Source organism: Brachyhypopomus gauderio, unplaced genomic scaffold (genome assembly GCF_052324685.1).
Source record: "Brachyhypopomus gauderio isolate BG-103 unplaced genomic scaffold, BGAUD_0.2 sc40, whole genome shotgun sequence".
In the NCBI taxonomy this organism is placed as follows: Eukaryota; Metazoa; Chordata; class Actinopteri; order Gymnotiformes; family Hypopomidae; genus Brachyhypopomus; species Brachyhypopomus gauderio.
In genome coordinates, this window is record NW_027506868.1 from 1,784,350 (window position 1) to 1,806,955 (window position 22,606).

General features: G+C 41.7%; 2 protein-coding genes across 6 annotated transcripts in view; one reads left to right on the forward strand and one right to left on the reverse strand.

Moving 5' to 3' along the window:
* myo1b (myosin IB) overlaps positions 1–22,606 on the forward strand; it is a 151,923-nt gene that overhangs the window by 65,932 nt on the left and 63,385 nt on the right. For all 5 annotated transcript variants that reach the window (XM_076985301.1, XM_076985298.1, XM_076985299.1 and 2 more), the window contains one exon: positions 1,006–1,100. In XM_076985301.1, the coding sequence (XP_076841416.1) occupies positions 1,006–1,100 (95 nt within the window). The remainder of the gene's footprint in view (positions 1–1,005; positions 1,101–22,606) is intronic.
* On the reverse strand, positions 21,342–22,241 carry LOC143485886 (uncharacterized). The gene is made up of 2 exons (XM_076985555.1): positions 22,229–22,241; positions 21,342–22,003 (listed from the first exon to the last, which is right to left on the reverse strand). Exons 1-2 carry the CDS (start codon positions 22,239–22,241, stop codon positions 21,342–21,344), a joined length of 675 nt encoding a protein of 224 aa, XP_076841670.1.

Here is a 22,606-nt window from a genome sequence, read left to right on the forward strand (position 1 = left end):
TGCTCCCGGGATGTTGCTTGTAATTTTGCAGGCTAGCATGGTGAACAGGAGCTCTAAACAAGAAACGATGTGACGGACCATGAGGTGCCGTTCGGTTCTGCCAGCTAATGTAAAACCTCTAGTGAAAAAAATTGATTTCATATCAGTCCAGAAGACTTATCAATAAATTGACAAACACGAAAACGAAGGGTATCCTATCTATAGTTTCAGAACGTTTGTTAGATTTCTAAACATGTAATACAGTTAGTTAGTCATTGATTTTTCTTTTAATTACCGTTATTTATTTCAGTTAATGGAACTGTTTTTTCAATATCAGTTTTTTTGTTCGTTTTTGTTAACGATTATAACCTTGTCTCAGACTGGTTTCTTGAACACGACAAAGAGTTTACTGTACTTGAATAGCCTTAATTTCCAGTACATTATTCAATCTATACCACGAAAGATTAAGGCAGTTCTGAAGGCAAAAGGGAGTCCAACCTGGTACTAGCAAGGTTTACCTAATAAAGTGGCCACTGAGTGTATGTGCTGAGGGTGCAATCTTAAATTGGGTGTATATAGATTAACACCTTTCCCAAATTATCTTATAAACTAATTTAAGCATAATCCATAAGATTAAAATGCCAGTTTGACTATAATTTTTATATTATAACTGTATAATAAGATCCGTTTGTGTTGTATGCACAGTTAGCTGCTTTCACTTCCTTTCATTGTTACAAGCTCTTTGTATGTACATGTAAGCTGGTTGTTGGTGTGTAATGCTTATCCACCCAAAAAGACATAGACCAGAACATAACAGAACATACCTTTGACATTCATTGTCCTATAATTTGTGAACTGATTCACAAATGATATTTGACCTGCACAGGTAGTTTTGACCTTATAACCATGAAGTTATTAGCACTTGCACTGTGTTAAGGAACATAATGCTGATTTTAAAGAGTTGAAACAGAAGGTGAAAATGACTGCATGTTGGTCTCTGTCCATATTTGTCCTTGTTTTTTCCAGCTATGCTCTGTCTGATGAAGCTTACCGATCTCTTCGCGATCAAGATAAAGATCAGTGCATCCTCATTACAGGAGAAAGTGGGACAGGAAAGACTGGTAAGAGCAGTAAAAAAACGGGCAGGCCTGTCCATAGCATCAATGCCTTCATCATGCAGAAACTGCTGACACACTGCCAAACTGGTCATGCTGGAGGATCTTGCAGGCAGCAAAACATTCTCCACAGCATCTCCAGACTCTATCACGTCTCCAGACTCATGTGCTCAGTGTGAACATGCCAGGGTACCCGCGGGTCCTTAAAAAGTCTTAATGTCTTAAATTTAGTTTTCCATATTCAAGGCCTAAAAATGTCTTAAAATGTCTGGAATTTTATGAGGGGAGGCATTAAATTATTATAAGTGTGTGTTGTTCAGTTGTTCTGGCGCGTTGTGAACTTTGCCGAATCTAGCGCTAATGCAGAAAATAACCGCTCCAGGGTCCTAGTGCTAGATTCCTAGCGTTGGAGTATACGGCCTCAACAACGTCAACAATTTTCGTTCGCCCCCCCCCGTCAACGATGTGGAACACACCTGCATCCCCAGTAATAGTATTATTTTTTCTTGTGAGAGGTATTAAAAAGGTCTTAAAAGTCATTGAATTTGAGATTTAAAAATGTGCAGATACCCTGCATGCTCACATCCGTGAAGAGCATAGGGCGCCAATGTTGCCAATTTTTTTTTAATTTTTTTTTTAAGGTTAGTGCGTCACACCAGTGACCTCAAGCAGACATATTTCCATGTCCTTTCATCCTACAACTGTATTCTTTTTTTCCCTTTTTATTGATTTAAAAACATTGATACAAATGTAAATATAAAAATGTAGAATACAAGGAAGCACAGGTGTAAATGATTTTCATAAACTAAGCGAGTAAATAAATGACTCAATATATATATAAATGAACAGAAACAAAAAAGTATAAATAAAAATAAAATAATAATAAAAAAAAACCCCAAACCAAAAAAATGAAAGAAAAACGAAAGAAAAATACAAAGGGGGAGGTACTCAATCAATAGATAAGGAAGACAGTGATGCAACATATGAAAGGAACCGGAAACTTTATCATAAAAGTTGGTGATGCGGCCATTAGAGGTTGCCAGAATTCTTTCCATTTTCAGTGCCTGTAACACATCCTTAAGCCAAAGCGAAATTACAGGAGGATTCTGAGATTTCCACATACAAAGGATGCAGCGTCTGGCTATCAGTGATGTAAAGGCCAAAACCCCAGACTGCATGGCAGACAAATGAGACAAATCCACGGAGTATCCAAATATGGCAAGCGAAACATCAGGAGAAATATTTACACCAGTGACTTTGGTGAGGCAATCAAAATAACTGGTCCAAAAATTAGTCAGCGAAGGGCAAAAATAAAACATGTGGCTAAGGTCACAAGGGGAACTGCCACATCTATTACAACGATCCACTACTGACAATGGGTAAAATTTGGATAGTTGTGACTTTGATCGATGCACTCTGTGTAAAACCTTGAATTGCAAAAATTGAAGTCTGACACAGGGTGCACTTGTACGTATAGTTTTGATTGCCCCACTCCACAAGTCGTCTGTAACACTAATCCCTAACTCTCGCTCCCATGCACTTCTGGTTTTGACGGATGTGATCTCAGTAAATGTCATGATCAGTGAGTATATTAAAGAAATAAGAGATTTCCGTGAGGGGTTCAAATCAAGCAAAGGCTCCCAAGGCTGGGATACGGATCGAGTGTTAAATGATGGAAACAATGTGGATAAGCAGTGCCTCAGTTGCAAATAACGAAAAAAATGAGATGATGGCAACTGAAAGTCAGACTGCAACTGAGCAAAGCTACGGAGACAGCCCTCTTTAAAAAAAAAAGGCCATGTTCATGCCAGCGTCGAAAAACTGTGTCTGTACGAGGAGGAGGAAATAAATGATTGTGCAAAACAGGTAATAAGATAGAGGTAGATAAAAACTTAAAATGTTTCCTAAATTGATGCCAGATACGGAGTAGATTTAACAACTGGATTTTTAACTTTACCTACCAGAGACAGCGGTAAAGATGTGAAAATAAGGGCAGGAATAGAAGAGTCTATCACAGATGAATGTTCCAATTTACACCACGAAAGATCAGGATTCTTGATCCAAAGAAGAATTCTATGAATATGTGCAGACCAGTAGTAGAAACGGAAATTTGGGAGAGCCAGTCCACCATCAGATCTAAATTTTTGCAACAGGGACAATCCAATTCTGGGTGATCCACCATCCCAGATAAAGTTAATAATCAATTTATCTAATTCAGTGAAAAACCTTTTGGGGAGAACTACTGGGAGAGTTTGAAATAAAAATAAAAATTTAGGTAATACATTCATTTTCACCGTGTTAATCCTGGCAATCATGGATAATGGAAGGGCTCTCCATCTTAAAAGATCTTCCTTCAATTTCAACATTAAAGGATCAAAATTACTGCGGGTAGTAGCCTCTAGCGAATGAGTGATAAAAACTCCTAAATATCTGAACCCACGGTCAGAGAAATGGAAGGGGATGTGTGTTCTAGCCATAGATTTGGCCAGCGGGTTGATAGGATAACAAATACTTTTCTGAAGGTTCACTTTATACCCGGAGAAGGACCCAAAACCTGATAATGTATCCACTATAAAGGAATGGAGTTGGATGGGTCAGCTACAAATAGAAGCAGATCATCAGCATAAAGTGAAACCTTCATTATGTTGCCCATGCGTTGGATTCCTTGAAACTGAGGCAAAGTTTTTAATGCTGTTGAAAGGGGCTCTATTGCCAATACAAACAACAAAGGGGATAATGGACATCCCTGTCTAGTTCCCCTAAACAGAGGAAAATGTGCAGAATGCATGTCATTAGTGCGAACAGAGGCATGTGGAGCACTATACAGTAATTTTACCCAGGAAATGAACACAGGACCAAAACCAAATCTGTATAAAACTTCAAACAAATATGACCATTCCACTCTATCGAAAGCCTTTTCTGCATCTAATGAAATAACAATTTCAGGATGAACTGCAGAACCACCTGTTGATATCACATTGAGCAAAGTTCGAATATTAGAGAAAAGATGACGGCCTTTAATAAACCCATTTTGGTCTAATGAAATTATATTGGGGAGAACAGATTCCAAACGTGAAGCTAATAATTTGGCTAAAATTTTATAGTCCACATTAAGTAAGGATAATGGTCTGTATGAAGAACAAAGTGTTGGATCCTTGTCTTTTTTCAATAGAAGGGAGATGGATGCTACAGTTAAAGTGGGAGGTAATACACCAACCGCTAGGGCCTCATTATAAACTTGCAAAAGTAAAGGGGCGAGCTTGGTGCTAAATTTTTTAAAGAAATCAGTACAAAAACCATCCAAACCTGGTGCCTTCCCTGACTGCAAATTAGAAATAGCCTCAAGTATTTCGTGTAGTTGGATGGGTGAGTCAAGAGCAGAGACTTGTGCAGATTCCACCGTTTTAAATGATAAACAATCAAAAAATCTACACATTTCAGCACCATCATCAATTGACTCAGAAGAATAAAGCTTTTGGTAAAAGTCCTGAAATGAGCGATTTATCGACAGGGGATCAGTGCCCATAATACCATTTTCATCTCTAATTTGTGAGATTAACCTAGAATTGGTGAAGCCTTTTAGACGATGAGCTAATAATCGTGAGGGTCTGTCACCACTCTCATAGTATTTACTACGAGAGAATAAAAGGAGTCGCTCAGTCTCCTTAGTTGTCAGAAGATTGATCTGTAATTGAACTTCGGCACGTTCCTTATGCAAAGAAGGTGACGGAGAAACCGAATTGAGCCTATCCAGGTTTACAAGTCTATCAGTAAGATTCTGTAGATCTAGTCTGTATTGTTTGTTAGAATGGGCAGTATAAGATATAATTTGACCCCGCAAATACGTCTTAAGAGTCTCCCAGAGAAGTGCTGCAGAAGCAGTACCATTCGCATTAAAATGTAAAAAATCATCTATTGAAGATCTAATGTGGGTACAAAAATCTTCCTCAGCTAAAAGTAAGGAATTAAGCCTCCAGGACACAGTTTGATGGGGAAAATTTGAGAAAGTTAAATCTAATGAGAGAGGTGCATGATCAGAGATTATGATAGGGTGATAATGAACTGAGGATATGTTAGGAACTAAAGATTTAGAAATAAAGAAATAGTCAATACGGGAATAGCACCTATGAGCATGAGAATAATGGGAAAAGGATTTAGTCATGAGATTGGAATCCCTCCAGGAGTCACAAATACCATACGTAGAAGAAAAGTCAAGCACCACTTGAGATGTGAGTGAAGTGGGAATGAGAGTTGAGGAGGAACGATCCAATACTGGATCAATAACAGAATTCAGATCGCCTCCCATGATTAAAGAATGGGTGTGAAGAGACGGAATAGAGCTGATTAACTTACGCATGAACTCTGGATCATTAAAATTGGGTGCATAGAAATTAACAAGTAAAACTGGTTTGTTGACATCCATCACAAATGAAACACCTGATCTAATCAGAATAGCAACTCCTCTGATTCTGTAGTTATAAGATGAATGATAAATCTCACTCATATTGGCAGCCCGCAGTCTGCAGTGGTCAGAATTATTCAAATGTGTCTCCTGTAAAAAAATCACATCAGCCTTCAGACGCTTCAAATGTGCCATAATTCTGGATCTCTTAATGGTGTTATTAAGGCCGTTAACATTCCAACTTATAATTTTTAAGGGCGCCATAGCATAAAGGTTCTAAAAGATAGAATAATAACTGAGAAGAGTACCTCAAGGAAAGAAAAAGGAGAAAGAATAAAATAAAGCAGAATAAGATAAAAACTATAAGGAACACACACCCCTAAACCCCGCCCCACTGAAAACAAAACACACCCACCCACAATAGTAACTATATAAACAGAGATCAAACACTGAGCCATCCCTAATGTAACTAAACTTCCAGTCATCAAGCTAAACTAACTGAGTCTGGCAAAGCAAATATATAAAGTCAGTATGGAGGATCAAAATCTCCTCCAGAACATTATAAAGTCTTATTATATTAGATATTAAATGTACATATAAAAGTATAAAACCACTTCAGTTCCAAACCGTTTCCATGATCAGCCGGTGTGCAGACCCCTCACGAACTGTTCAGCTTGTTTAGGACAGTCAAAAATCCGCTGCTCACCATTAGCTGTGACACGGAGACATGCAGGATACAGTAAACCGTACCAAACACCGTCCATAGATCTTAATGTGCTCCTCACGCAGGATCAAAATCTCCTCCAGAACATTATAAAGTCTTATTATATTAGATATTAAATGTACATATAAAAGTATAAAACCACTTCAGTTCCAAACCGTTTCCATGATCAGCCGGTGTGCAGACCCCTCACGAACTGTTCAGCTTGTTTAGGACAGTCAAAAATTCGCTGCTCACCATTAGCTGTGACACGGAGACGTGCAGGATACAGTAAACCGTACCAAACACCGTCCATAGATCTTAATGTGCTCCTCACGCTGTTAAACGCCACGTGTGCTTTAGCGACCATAGCAGTGAAATCTAGGAAGACGGACAGTTTCATGCCTGAGTGAGACGTATTGGGTTGAGTCCTGGCCTGTTTAAGAATATTCACACAGTCTTCATAATAATGAAGACGAGCAATAACTGGACGTGGTGGTTGACCAGGACTCGGTTTTGGTGCCAGTGATCGGTGAGCGCGGTCAATCCGTGGTGAATCCGATAACTGGAGCACGTCTTTCAGCAGACTCGAAACATGAGACGTGGAGAGAGTAAAAGATCCGTCTTCGGGAATCCCAAGAATTCGGACGTTTTGCCTCCGTGACCGCGACTCTAAGTCCTCACATTTGGCCTCCAGGTCAGAAACAATCTTGGTGAGTGTAACGACACTGGACTGTAGTTCTGAGACATCATCCATACATGTAGTTAGTGACTGCTCCACTCCATCCACGGCGCTCTGAAGAGCCGCTACATCCCCTCTTAAATTAGCGAAATCTGCCAGTAATTCCGTCTTCAACGCCGAAATATCAGACCTGATACTGGACTGATGTTCAGTCATCAAATCACGCATTTCAGCTACCACAGCACGAACAATTTCAGCCTTCAACGATGCGACGTCCAGAGTAGAGACGGGATCGGAGGACGAACTCGAAGGCCCCGATGATTCACTGGAACGAGGGGATGGGGCGCGAGCTGCCGGCCGCAACGTGGTCTGTGAAAGTCCGGCAGCTTTAACTACTTTGGGAGACATAATTGCGGCGAAAATTGACAAACTGTGTACAATCCAATAATGTATTTGGAGACAAAAGGAGACCGATCCTCCAACACGTGAAATACAATAATTAATAAAAAAGCTCTGCAAGACGCCAACGGACACAGCTTACTCCATCAACGAGCACACCGGAAGTCAATGTTGCCAATCTTGATGTTCTCTGGCAAATGCCAAATCGCTCTGCACCGTGTTGAGCTGTAAGCATAAGCACCACTTGTGGATGTCGGGCCCTCATACCACATACAGTTTGAGAATAAACATGGATATTAGTGGCCTGCTGGAGGTCATTTTGCAGGGCTCTGGCACTGCTCCTCCCGTTCCTCCTTGCACAAAGGAGGAGGTAGCGGTCCTGCTGCTGGGTTGTGACCCTACTACTGCCCCCTCCATGTCTCCTGTTGTACTGCCCCATGTTCTGGACACTGCTGACAGACAAAGCAAACTTTCATGCCACAGCTCACATTGATGTGCCATCCTGGATGAGCTACACTACCTGAGCAACTTCTGTGGGTTGTAGAGACCGCATCATGCTACCTCTATGGTGAGAGAACTGACAAAATGCCAAAGTGACCAAAACATCAGCCAGAAAGGATGATAACAGAGAAAAGGTCTGTGGTCACCACTTGCAGAATGACTCCTTTTTAGGGGGTGTCTTGCTAATTGCCTCTCACTTCTACCTGTTGTCTGTTCAATTTGCACAACAGAAGGTGAAATTGATTCAGTGTTGCTTCCTAAGTGAACTGGTTGGTTTCAAAGAAGAATGGTTGACTTGGAGTTACATTGTGTTGCATAAGCATTCCCTTTATTTTTTTAATTTATTTTGGACAGTGTTTGGTTATTATGTGTAATATCAATCAATCAATCAAGTTTTATATAGCGCTTTTTACAACAGTTGTCACAAAGCAGCTTTACAAGTGCTGAGTCCTAGCCCCCAATGAGCAAGCCAAGAGCGACAGTGGCAAGGAAAAACTCCCTAGTTTTTTTGCATGAGGAAGAAACCTTGAGAGGAACCAAGACTCAGGGGGGGAACCCATCCTCCTCTGGCCGACACCGGTCACCATGACAACAACAATTTAGACAAAGAATATAAAGAAAAGCCCCCTATGAACCCCTGGATCTGTACCTTTATCAAAGGGGTAATATTAATTATCAAATGCTAAACCAAATAGGTTGGTTTTCAACCTAGACTTAAAGATTGTGACTGTGTCAGAGTCCCGTACGCATTTTGGGAGGTTGTTCCAAAGCTGGGGGGCCTTATAAGAAAAGGCTCTTCCACCTGCTGTTACCTTATTAATTTGTGGAACTAATAAAAGACCAGCACCCTGTGATCTTTGTTGACATGGGGGTTCATAGTAGGAAATAAGTTCCTGGAGGTATTCAGGAGCAAGCCCATGCAGTGCTTTATATGTTAATAATAGAATTTTAAAATCAATACGGAATTTAACTGGGAGCCAATGCAGGACTGATAGGACTGGTCTGATATGCTGAAATGTTCTAGTTCTGGTCAGAACTCTAGCTGCGGCATTTTGAACTATTTGAAGTTTATTTAGATTCCTATTTGAACATCCTGACAGTAGTGAGTTACAGTGGTCTAATCTAGAGCTAACAAAGGCGGGTACCAATTTTTCTGCATCATCCTGTGATAATGCATTTCTTAACTTGGCAATGTTGCGGAGATGTAGAAAAGCTATCCTAGTAGTATTATCTATGTATTTATCAAATGATAGGTTGGAGGCGAGTATGACACCTAGGTTTTTGGCTACTGTGCCAGGTGTAATCTGCGAGGGGTAGTCTGCGAGATTAAGCATTATATCTGGAATTTTCTGTCTTGAGGCCTTTGGGCCCAGGAGAACTTCTGTTTTGTCCTCATTAAGTTGGAGGAAGTTTAGAGACATCCAGCATTTAATATCTCTTACACAGAGTTGTATAGTAACGAAGTAGAACTACTTCACTACTGTACTTAAATACTAAAATGCTGTATCTGTACTTTACTGGAGTATTATTTTTTTCTCCTACTTCCACTTTTACTTCACTACATATTTTCCATCAATTTAATACTTTTACTCCGATACATTTTTTACGTGCTGTATAGTTACTCGTTACAATTATAAACATGTTAGCTGGCGCTGTCACTGGGTCAAGCGATCAGGCTGTCTTATGAGAAAACTGTGCATGCTCCGGTCGCGTCTTGTTTACTCTGCTGCTGCCTTCGCTGAACACTTGAGCTTCGTAATCTAGGTTCACTTGACACGTCGTGACTGCCGCAAAGGTCCGCGCGGCAAAAATTACGCAATCGCAGTGGCTCTGCCCATGCGCATTGGCCACGTGTGCGGTCACGTCGCGTCGCGAGGTCATGCACCTCTTGATTTTTGTGCGTGCAAAGTTACAAGGTGGAATTCATGCACTTGTATAGCACTTTGAAGGTCCATTTTCAGTATTTTCCAGCACCTTCAGCTTAATTTACATATTTATACAAATACACATGCACTCAAAATTATTCCAAATAATTCGCTTTTTATCTCATTAAAAGAGATGGTACCATGTTTGGTAACAACAGAAGAGCAGCATAAGTGCTACATAATAAGCTTGTTGGTGTTTTAATGTACATATATTGGCACCTTCTACACCTTCAACATCGAGTAATCGTGGCGGTGAGGGTGAGGAAGGAGACCACCCTAGCCCTACCTAGAGACAGTGTTTGCGTTTGCTGAAGTGAAAGTAAATTCCTATAGGATGAAGTGTCATCTCTGCCTCCCTAAAGAGGGTGAAGTATTGGCCTTCAAAAATTCACCTTCAAACTTGAAGAAACACATCAATGTAAGTTACAAATATAACGCACAGACACGCCAGCTTTAGCTGTCAGTAAGTGCTAGTTAGGTTAGATATCTTGGCTAACTAACCTAATTATGTTCATGTCGTGCTGCAGTATTCACTTAACATTAGCTGGCAATCATAAAGGCGATGTCACGCTGAGTTGTGTTTTTAGCAACAGTAAAGCTGGGTGTACACTGTGCGATTTTTGGCCCATTTTCAGCCGATTTTTCACTCGTGCGACTATTTTTCGATCGGGCCGAGTTTCGGCTCAATCGCGTGTCGTGCATCGTATAGTTTACACAGGTAAACGAGGAGCGATTCACACCTCACGACCAACTCCCGATCAGAAATTGCAGCGTCGCAAGAATATCAAACATGTTTGAAATTCAAATCGCTTCTCGTGAGATCGCATGAGAGCGTCGTGTCGTATAGTGTGAGTATATGAATCGTGAGCTGTGAACTTTTAAACCCTGCGATTTAGTCGTACAGTTTGAGCTGGAGCTGAGTACACGATTTAAAATATCGTACAGTGTACGCCCAGCTTAAGCCGTGTCTCTCTCCATGCTGACTAATCATGTGCCCATTTTTATAGTGTAGTGCAGGGGTACTCAACTGGCGGACCGCGGTCCGGATCCGGACCCGAACGCAGTCCTGTCCGGACCCAATCTCATTCCTGATTAACTGGATACGGACCAAAACAAAACCGTAGCATTTATTTCAGGGCTATTGAAAAAACACTCCGTCACGAGTGTTACGTCCCACCCCCGTGCACCTCTCGAATTTTGTAACTTCGCGCCGCGCTTCAGCGCAATGAACAAAGTCACGTTTTCAGGGTTCATACACCTTTATAAGGTGGAATTAAAACACTTGTACGTCACTTTCAAGGTCCATTTCAATATTTCCCAGCATGTTAAACATAATTAAGGTAAATATTTATACATATACTCGAAATAATTCGCTTTTTATCACATTATTTAATGGTTGTTTATTTAAAAAACGCCCAATCTTCACGTCTTCACGTTCTCTCATGTTTCGTCCTGGAATTACAAGAGGCTCGTATTTGTTAACCTAATACAAGAGAACCATTCAGTCAGACAGATATTTGTTGTGAAACCAAGTAGTTACAATTTCAAGCATTTTAAAGTACTTTAACCTAAATTCCAGCACTTTTCAAACCTGAAACATATAGCAACATTAAAATTGGTCAGGTAAATGTTCATTCCCCTGTCTTGAGGGGTGTTTCTACCACATATCGTTTCGGACAAAACGCCTATCGTTTCGGAGAACACTGCAGTGACGCTCGCGAAAGTATAAACGCCTCCACCGTTCGCGCACCGTCCCCCCCCCCCCCGCTCAACAACTTACGTTCGCCACCCCCGCCGCACCGGACCTCAGGGCACAGGTATCTGCCAAAATTGGACCGCGGACAAATTTAGTTGAGTACGCCTGGTGTAGTGTTTTTATAGGGTAAGGGCATTTATTGAGGGTAAACGCAGGGCAGTAGGCTCTCCCTTAGAATCCGACGGACGGATTTTACGTCCAAAATACATCTTGTTTTCTCAGCTAAATTAAGGCGAACTTGTACTTCTGCGTGAAACTTACAATGTAGCAGGACATAGGTTATCTGTTTTTTTGTGTACGAAGTGTTAAGCCCAGTTTAAGTTGCTACTTGTTTGTACATACAGAACACTTGTATTTGTGGTCTTTGACATCTTTGATTTGTAAGTGATATATAAAAACAATTGATAATCAAACTTTGACGGCTTTGGTTAATTAATTTAAAATACAATACTTGTACTTTTTACTTTCAGTACTTAAGTAATACATTTTAGAATAAACTACTTGCAATACTTAAGTACAAAAAATGCTGAATACTTCTGTACTTAAGTAAAGTTTTTAAAGAACACTTCAACTTCTACTCTATCAATTTTTTGATAGAGTACTTGTACTTTTACTCAAGTATGGGTCTCTAATACTTTATACAACACTGCTCTTACACAGGCCTCAATTTTTCCTAAACTGAGTTTGTCATCAGGTTTGGCTGATATGTAAAGTTGGGTGTCATTTGCAAAGCAGTGAAAATTGACACCATGTTTATTTATAACTGTGCCCAATGGTAGCATATATAATGTAAATAATAGTGGTCCTAAAATGGAGCCTTGTGGGAGCCCATATTTAACTTTTGTACGTTTGGATGGAATATTATTGAGCTCTACAAACTGATGGCAATTTGTTAAGTAAGAGCTAAACCATGAAAGGGCTGTGCCTGAGACTTGAAAGTGTCGTACATGTGCTTGAATTCCACCTTGTAAAGGTGGATGAACCCTGCAAACAGTGCTGAAGAGCGGAGCGACCTCGACCCAACACAGCGGAGCCCCCGCGATTGCTACCCGTATTTTCCAGATTATAAACCGCTACTTATTCCCTCACGCTTTGAACCATGCGACTTATAATGAGGTGTGGCTTTTCTGTGGATGTTTCTTCACCCGTCAGGGTTGGAACAGAAAGTTAATCAGGTGGTAGGACAAAGTTGTAAATCAAAGAAGAAAGTGCTCATTTTCATTTAACACGCAAGCAGCAGGCACGACGGAGAATTTTTTTCAAACAAACTTGTTGTGCCGAATTCAGACGCCCCTCGTTTGCACACGCATAAAACCACTACAGATGATATTCCGGAGTTACAGTGATTTTAACTTAGTTCATTGAGCACTCTAGTTTTGTCCTAACTAGATATTTAGACATAATACTGCTGTAATACTGCAAAGTCGTGGTCAGAGGTGAACTTCATATAGCCAGTGTGTATTTTATTTAAAATAATTAACACCCTTGAGCCAGTGTGGCTTTGGACATAGATAATTCCGTGCCGTTTGCTGTGATGGATAATTAAAGATGAGCTTATCGTACAAAAAACTCCACTACACTACACTCCACAATCTTCGCAGTTTGAGATTCGTTTGGTTACTTATTCGCAGCTCCTTATTCGGCGGCTGAAGTTGGTTCCTTATTCAAAAAGTTTGTGTTCACGATGCGTGTTTGCTGCGCGCTTTGTTTAAAAGAGATAGATTAAACAAACGAGCATAGGAGCATACATTTAAGAGGTTATTGTTTCCCGTACTGATTTTGTGAATGTAGAAAAAAAATAAAAATATAATGAAAGCATTCCTTATGTAAAATGGTTTCTATTTAAAGTCATTCCAATTGTATGCGATTTGTACATGATGATTGAATTCGTCAGCATTTCTAACATAAGGAAACATTCTTAGATTTTAAAACTAAAAACACAGAAATGCTAATCTAGAACACAAATTAATTGGAAGAAGAAATACCAGCACACAACATGGCATATTGAGCAGTGGGCATATAAGTGAACGGATTTAAATGGGCAGGTTCAGAAGCTTATTGAAGGCCTTATTGATGGTGGACCAGAGAAATAACAAATGCATCATGAAGAACAGGTCACTTCTTAAGAGAGGAACCTGATTTTAGCCTGATCCAGCATCATTTTATACCTCAAATATATCTGGAAACACAGCATATTGAGTAGGTAAGCGCACAGAAAGCGCATTGAAATGATTCAGAGGGGCAAGTTCAGAGGCCTGCTGTATGCCTATAATGCGTTGGGCCAGACAAGCAACACATGCATTGTTACGACCCGCCCCTGTCTAGGTAGGGGGTTCTGACAGTAAAAACTCTTGAAACGAAGTAAGAGGACCACGGTACGAATGACCGAACACCAAATCTGCAGGACTAAAACCAAGAGACTCTTGAACAGCTCCTCGGAATGCAAACATTATAAACGGAAGCCCTTCATCCCAGTCTTTCTGTGACACAAAACAAAAACGTTTGAGTGCAGCTTTCAATGACTGGTGGAACCTCTCCAGAGCACCCTGAGACTCAGGATGATAAGGGGAGGAAACAACATGCTTCACATTTAGTATACTCATCACCTGCTGGAACAACTTAGCAGTAAAATTTGTACCCTGGTCACTTTGTATCTCTTTGGGTAACCCAAACAGAGAGAAGAACTTCATTAGGGCCCGCACTATGACGGGGGCTGTAATCTTCCTCAAAGGAACTGCCTCAGGGAACCGTGTAGCCGAACACATAATGGTTAACAAATACTGATTTCCAGTCTTTGTTTTAGGCAGAGGACCGACGCAATCAATGATTACTCGTTCGAAAGGCTCACTCATAATGGGCACTGGACAAAGAGGAGCAGGAGCAACACCCTGGTTTGGTTTACCAGTACACTGACAAACATGGCAGGATCGACAATAAGCAACAACATCTCTTTTGAGACCAGGCCAAAAGAAACACCTCAAAACGCGGTCATATGTTTTCGTTATACCTAAATGGCCAGACCACGGACTGTCATGTGCTAAACGCAACACGTGTTGTCTATAAGAAACAGGCAGCACTATCTGATCCACACTACACAAACCCGCATTCTTGATGTCAACCCAGTGACGCAATAATAAACCACGATCAAGGTGATAAGACACAGACCCACACCCACTATCACCAGCTACTGTTTTTCCTACATTATCCAAGCACTGGAAAAGAGAAGGATCCGACTGTTGTTCATTAACAAGTTGGTTTCTACCAGCACTACACTCTATCGTCGGCAATAGATCCTGCCCAATATCTGCGTTTTTACGTGCCTGAGCGCGAGTAACAGCACATGCAGGAAACACAACAGGATCTACCACACTACTCGGAACAGGTGCGTCTACGACTTCGAGGCTGGGAAACACCTGACCTCCTGCAAGGTCATTGCCTAAAATCAAGTCCACACCGTCGATAGGCAGTGTGTCACATATCGCCAGCGTACACTCACCTACCACGAATTCAGAGCTCAAGTGTACAGTATGGAGGGGCACTTTAATGTAACGTGTCCCCAAACTTCTACACACATGTACACCACTAAAAGACTGCGCAGAAAAAGGTAAAACGCTAGCTAAAAGCAGTGATTGGGCCGCACCAGTATCCCTTAAAATTCGAACAGGAGTAGTCTTCTCATCTTTATGTAAACTCACGCCACCCTTAGACATAAAAGGTTGAAAGGGGGACTCCTTAACGGACATGTTACAAGGGGCCTTGTTCACAAACGCAACGTCAGTAGAGCCGCCACCCGGCGATTTCCCTTGTCTCTCAAATTTTATGACCAGTTTTGTGACAGTAATAACATTCGCGGGACGGAGATGAACGTACCGGCGAGCGACGCATATGTCCCGACGTAGGCAACGTATTCTCTTCCTTAGGGCAAGCACCAACAACTTTGGACACAGGTTTGTGCGTGAGCACGAACTCATCAGCAAGCACAGTAGCTTGCGAAACAGTCGTCACGGAGCGCTCATTTAAATAAACCACCACCCGTTCAGGGAGGCAATTCTTAAACTCTTCTAACAAGACTAACTCGCGCAAAGACTCAAAATCGACCACCTTATTTGCACTACACCATTTATCGAAGAGTGCGCTCTTATCGTGACCGAACTCGACATACGTTTGCGTTGGCTGTTTTTTTAACTGTCTAAAACGTTGTCGATAAGCCTCAGGGACTAGTTCATATGCTCGCAAAATAGCCGCTTTAACCATCCCATATTGCAGGCTATCTTGTAACGACAGACTAGAGTAAACTTCTTGGGCTTTTCCCACAAGTCTACATTGCAACAACAAGGACCAAACTTCACTAGGCCAACCAAGAGTTACCGCAATTCGCTCAAACACACTAAAATAGGTGTCAACTTCAGCTTCTCTAAAAGGAGGCACCAGGGATATCCATTTACTCACATCAAATGCAGGCAATTGAGACGTATTCACAGCAGACACAGTCGGTGTAGGCAGGCGGAGAGGAGACGTGTTTGAACCAACGGTGACGGCGGGAGGAGAAGAGGGCAGCGCTACAGCGGCAGATTGAAACACCGGTTGAGCGGCACCTAGCTCAAGCTCACGTAAACGCACCTCTCGCTCAAGTTCCAGCCGACGTACCGCCAGGTCGAACTCGAATTTCTGCTTCCTCACCTCAGCGCGTTCTTTTGCCTCCAACTGAACTCGCGCCAAGCGCAAATCCAGCGGTTCTTGACCACACAGAGTCACTCATCACCGGTGAGCCAGGTGTAAACGGGGGCAACACGCCCACTGCCGGACCCTCAGCTGTTTCCATGTCCGCGTCCTGAATTACAAACGGGTCGTCCTCCGCTTCACCACCCCCACACGAAACGGAAGGGAGTGCCCCGCACGTCGTGTCTACCACAGCCTGTGTACTCAGAACCCCTCCTTCGACTAAGTGGGTAACTACTAAATCACGTATCTCTTTCTTTAACATGGAGCGAACGACCGAAATGTTGTAATGCCCAGCTAACGCAATTAAATCGTCCTTTCTGCAGGCATCCAATGCCTGAAAACTAGGAGCCTCGAGGAACGTACTGACCTAAAATTGAGACATTGCAGCTTTCTCCCCAAAAACCACAGGGTAATTTACCAACTATGGGTTATGAAACACTCACGAACAGCAACACGTCACTATATGGTCACCAGACCCAAACCATGGCCTAGAACAGGCAATTCACCTTACCACACCGTGAGCGGGAACATGCAAATTTATGCAAATCCCGGACGAGCCTCCACATGTTACGACCCGCCCCTGTCTAGGTAGGGGCGAACGAACAAAGAAAGACACGGAGGGGTGGAGGTGAACTGTTAGAACTAGGACACAGACACGAAGGTTTCAATTGCCACGTTTTACTTAATGTTGAATAATAGACAAACAGATAAACTTCTTATAAGTGGACTGAGGACCGTGCCAAAGGAAAGAAACAAATATAAAACCACTAACCTACCTGACCAAACCTAACCTCAATAACATACATACATGACACGTGCCCCTAAACTAGTGTTAACAAAGGGTTCCCCTACGTGAATGTAATGTAAGGGCCCAACTAAACTGTCCACTTATAAGAAAAATACAAACCAAAAACATCACATACAAACACCAACCAAACAAACAATAAAGTGTCTCAGTCTATTTGCCGTCAACATGCCCATCTCTATACTCGTCACGCGCTACTAGAATCTCGTCTCTTGGCGCGTCCATAAAACGACAGTTGATCATAGTCTACGCGTCGTGCTACAATCAAAAGGATTTCACAACTCACAACGGACTTAGTCAAGATCGATCAAGGAAACTCTTAACGCGCGCTACGATTTCTCACAACTCATAACGCGCTGGATGGAAACCTGGCAAGTAAACACTCTTAGCGCGATTTACAATAAAATGTTCTCACGACTCATAACACACATGGTCACAAGCTCTCTACGAGGCTCTGCGAGTCTGTCTGCAAATCTCAAAGCCTATCTGCAAGTCTAGCCTCAAGTCTGTCTGCAAGTCTCGCTTACCAGTGCGCGCTGTCCCGATTTTAAGACCCATACCACGCCCCGTTAGAAGGCCTAGACACACAACCATTGGCCGGTGCCAAACGAGACGCAGCAGTAAGCAATCCGAATTAACAAGTCTGACTTGATAACGCAGATGCCCGTAACATGCATCATACGTAAACGGTTACTATCTGTAAGAGAAACCTCATTTTGGCCTGGCCCGACATCATTTTATGCCTCAAATCTAACAGGAAACATGGCATATTGAGTAAAGCGCACAGGTGAAATGGTTCAGAGGGGCAAGCTCAGAGGCCTGCTGTATGCCTGTAAGGTCCTGGGCCAGGCAAACCTCAAAACTCCCCTTGCCCCTCTGAACCATTTCCACGTGCACTTTTTAGCGCACGTGGAACACTTCATTATTTAAAACATTACAAGCACATGTTGAATGAAATCTGACTTTTATTTGTAACATTCTCTAAACATGAGTTTTCAATGGAAAAAAAGTCACACCACCAACTGATAAAATCCATATCCAATATATACAGTCATTTTTAAGTCCTTCAGTTAACTTCTGTTTACCCTCCACTGTCTGCAGGCCTTGTTGCATATATTTTGCAATTAGTAAATCCATAATATAGGCCTACAATTAAGACAGTAAAAAGACCAAAAAGTACGAGAAGGCGTTATAGGCTACTGAATGTTTTCATTACATGAATGCAGATGGGCATTTTTCTCAGGTAATGGGGAACTTCGCGTTTCTTCTTTCACAAACGAATGTGTTAATTTATGTTGCCTAACAAAACCTATACAACAGAAAACGTTCAGCTTAACACATAGATTTGCAAACTCTACCTTAATTATTTGTATGTGGTCGTCCTCACGTTATCTATCATTGATTTCGGCTAGAGCGACTAGTTTATCAGGTGACCAGTCGGCTAAAAATGCTTAGTAGTTTGGTGCTGTATGAGACAATTTACAGCACAAGAAAATGATTTCACGTTGGGCTTAGGAGCGATTCACAACTCACGACCAACTCCCGATCAGAAATCGCAGCGTCGCAAGAATATCAAACATGTTTGAAATTCAAATCGCTCCTCGTGAGATCGCATGAGAGCGTCAGGTCGTATAGTGTGAGTATATGAATCGTGAGCTGTGAACTTTTAAACCCTGCGATTTAGTCGTACAGTTTGAGCTGGAGCTGAGTACACGATTTAAAATATCGTACAGTGTACGCCCAGCTTTAGAGGGCAAACGGTAGATTTGACTTGATGTGTATGTGACCTGGCTGGTGGGGCACGGGAGAAGAAGTCTATCTGTGAGCGTGCGTGCTGTGCTGAAGACGCTTCCTTGAGCTGAACTGCAGCTGCAGCGCATCTGGTGTTAAAGGAAGAGAGAGGTCGGGTGTGTGCGAGGTGGTGGCTCATTTTAGGGCAATGTTTTTAATCGCTCAGGTTTTCAAAAGATCATTTCAAACCGACCTCAGTAAAATGATAATAATAATAATAATAATAATAATAATAATTATTATTATTATTATTATTATTAAAAAATGAAGTTTCAAAAGGGCACTTTCGTTAATAAAGGGCAGAGTTGGTGGTGCTTTAGCACCTGATGTCTGTGTGCATGCCACTGCTCAAGGGTGTTAATTATTTTAAATAAAATACACACTGGCTATACGAAGTTCACCTCTGACCACGACTTTGCAGTATTACAGCAGTATTATGTCTAAATATCTAGTTAGGACAAAACTAGAGTGCTCAATGAACTAAGTTAAAATCACTGTAACTCCAGAATATCATCTGTAGTGTTTTTATGCATGTGCAAACGAGGGGTGTCGGAATTCGGCACAAGTTCGTTTGAAAAAAATTCTCCGTAGTGCCTGCTGCTTGCATGAGTTAAATGAAAATGAGCACTTTATTCTTTGATTTACAACTTTGTCCTACCACCTGATTAACTTTCTGTTCCACCCCTGACGGGTGAAGAAACATCCACAGAAAAGCAACACCTCATTATAAATCGCATGGTTCAAAGCGTGAGGGAACAAGTAGCGTTTATAATCTGGAAAATACGGGTAGCAATCGCGGGGGCTCTGCTGTGGCGGGTCCAGGTCGCTCCGCTCTTCAGCACTGTTTGCAGGGTTCATCCACCTTTACAAGGTGGAATTCAAGCACATGTACGACATTTTCAAGGTCCATTTTCAATATTGTCCAGCACCTTCAGCTTAATTAATATAAGCACGTAGTCATCTATAACTGCACCAGCCTCAATTTGTCCAATTAGACTGTTTATTTCCTCTTTTATTCTGTCGTGAAAAAACATTTCTGCTGCTTTCAAGTCCAACTACGAGCGATTGCTTCTGACTGGAGTCTAAGCCCCGCCCCACATTCAGGCGAGCGTTCCTATTGGACAGTGATTAGATTTCATTCTGGCACGAACACAGCTTCGCAGAGACACATAGTGGAATACAATGACGTTCAGTCAATTGCATTTCAAGGTGGCTTCTGGCACGAATTCAGCGTTTCTTTAAATACAAATCCACACACAATGGAGCTTTTACTTTTCATTGTGGCATGTTTTCATTACATCAGTGTTTAAATCAATCTCGTGATCATTACATTTAAAGGAGACATTTATGTCTGAAATACCGTACGGTGAAAAGCAATACGTCGGTGCCGTGATTACATTTCGAGCTGTATTATATTCAATTCTGGCACAATTTCAGCGTTTTGGTTTTGAATGGTAATTATTGTGTATTGTTTACACAATAAAAAGAGCTAAAGTGCTTGAGATAAGGTTTTGAAAGAGATAAAGTGCATTGAAACGTAATGTAATAGTGCTTTTGCATTTCATTGTGGCACGTATTCTGCATGTTTGTATGGAAAAGCAATGCATTTTGTGGATTGCATTTCCATTTTTGCCTAGTAGCGATTACATTTCGAATTGGCACGGAATCTTTCCATAGATGACATACCAGTTGTATTGCTAATAAAAGGTTTTATATTTTGTCTAATATACTCTATTTTATTATCAAAGAAATCTATAAATACATTGCTAGTGCGGTTTACTGGAATCTGAGGTTCTCTGCCTGCTTGTTTTTTCGTAAGTTTAGAAATAGTATTAAAAAGAAATCTAGGATTGTTTTTATTTTTCTCTATCAGTGAGGCTAAGTATGCTGAGCGTGCTTTTGTGAGTGCCCGTTTGTACTCATTAATGCTATCCTTCCAGGCACAATGGAATACTTCCAATTTAGTGGATTGCCATTTCCGCTCTAATTTACGTGCTATTTGTTTTAAGTTTCTAGTTTGGTCAGTGTACCACGGGGCGAGCTTTTTGGATCTAGCCTTTTTATATTTTAGTGGAGCTACTATATCTAGAGCTGATCTGCAGGTATTCTCTAAGCAGTCGGTTAGACTAACTCTCCTGGATCGGATGGCAAATGAGCTAAAGCAGTTAAGTCAGGGAGGGTTTCAATAAACTGTGTTGCTGTTAATTTATCGAGCACGTTATACACTGCCGAGGAGACGAGCGGGTATTTATGTTAAGATGAATCTCAAATTGGACTAAATAGTGATCAGATTTTCTGGTCAGTTATAAGTTCATTCACAAAAACTGCTTTAGAGTTGAGCGATCGAATATTGATTAATCCAATTTTCAGATCGGTCATATAGGTAATAATTGGATGTGAAGTCTGAATATTAGTTAAAAACTTGGGGCGGACTATTTTCTTACGATTTAATTTAACCGGGGCACAGACACAGTCTCAATCCTATGGGAACTTGGTGACGCCTCTAAGCAGCTCACAGACAGGTTTAGCCCGTTAGTCTGCGGCCTGGTCGCGACTCTGGTTAGTCAGCAGCTCCTAATAATACTCTGCCCACTAACTAACAGGCTATGGGCTATGCCATCCCGGGTGGGGTGGATGCCGTCCCTGCCTAAAAGACCAGGCTTGCCCTCAAACTCTTTCCAATTATTAATAAAGCCCACTTGATTTTCGGAGCACCACTTGGACATCCAGCGGTTTAACGACGTGAGCCTGCTGTATTGCTCATCACTGCGCCGCATTGGGATGGGGCCAGAGCAGATTACGCCATCAGACATGGTCTGGGCCAGTTTAACCACCTCTTTAATATTACACTTAGTCACTTCTGATTGCCGCAGACATATATCGTTGGCCCCTACATTTATGACTATCCTAGAGAATCGTTTATTGGCTAACAGTCTAAGGTTGCCACTAATGTCCTGCGCTCTGGCTCCCGGTAAACAACTAACTGTAACCGCTGGAGCCCCTACAGGAATAGCGACTTTCACGTGCCGAACTATAGAGTCTCCTATGACCAGAGTCCATGAGACAGGCTCCTCAGCGGGTGTTTCACTGAGCGGGGCAAACCTGTTGGACACGTGAACTGGTGAGTGGTGCTCTGGTGGGCAACTGCTGGCGTTAGCATTAGCTGCAGCCCTCGCGCTCCGACTACGCTGCTGAGACGTCACCCATTTGCCCCGCTGTGAGGGCTCTATTGCCGGAGTCGCGGAGGCGCTAGTTCTCCCTGGCGCGTCCACAGCTACTACAGACTCTGTCTCTCTATCCCTCAATAATGAGTGGACGCGGCGCTCTAAGCTTTCCACTTTTGCCACGAGAGAATGAACTAAGTTGCACCTCTCACAAATACTATCACTGTTGCTGTCGGTGGCGAAAGGGTCTAAGCTAAACATGCCACACTCCGAACAGGAAAACAAACCGACACCAGCCATGAATAAATTTAGCTGATTTAAACAGACTTACGCTAACTGATTTGTAGAAGCAGAAAGTTGTTCAGTGGCTGGAATAGTCAACTGCCCGTCTTGATAATGGAAGTACTACCTGTAAAAATTGTCTAGGAAGGCAAAAGGTAAAGATTAGCACGTAAATAGATTATTACACTTTAGACAAACAATCAAAATTAGCTCCGCAGCAGCGTCAGCAGGAAGCAGCTTCAGCAGGAAATAACCAAATATATTTGGTTATCATGTGTGTAAGTTATGTGCTTTTCTTCTTTAGGAGATAAACTGAACTTTTAATTACATACTCTGAAAGGATATGTTCCCTTCATTTTTTTTATATTCACTCTAAATATCCT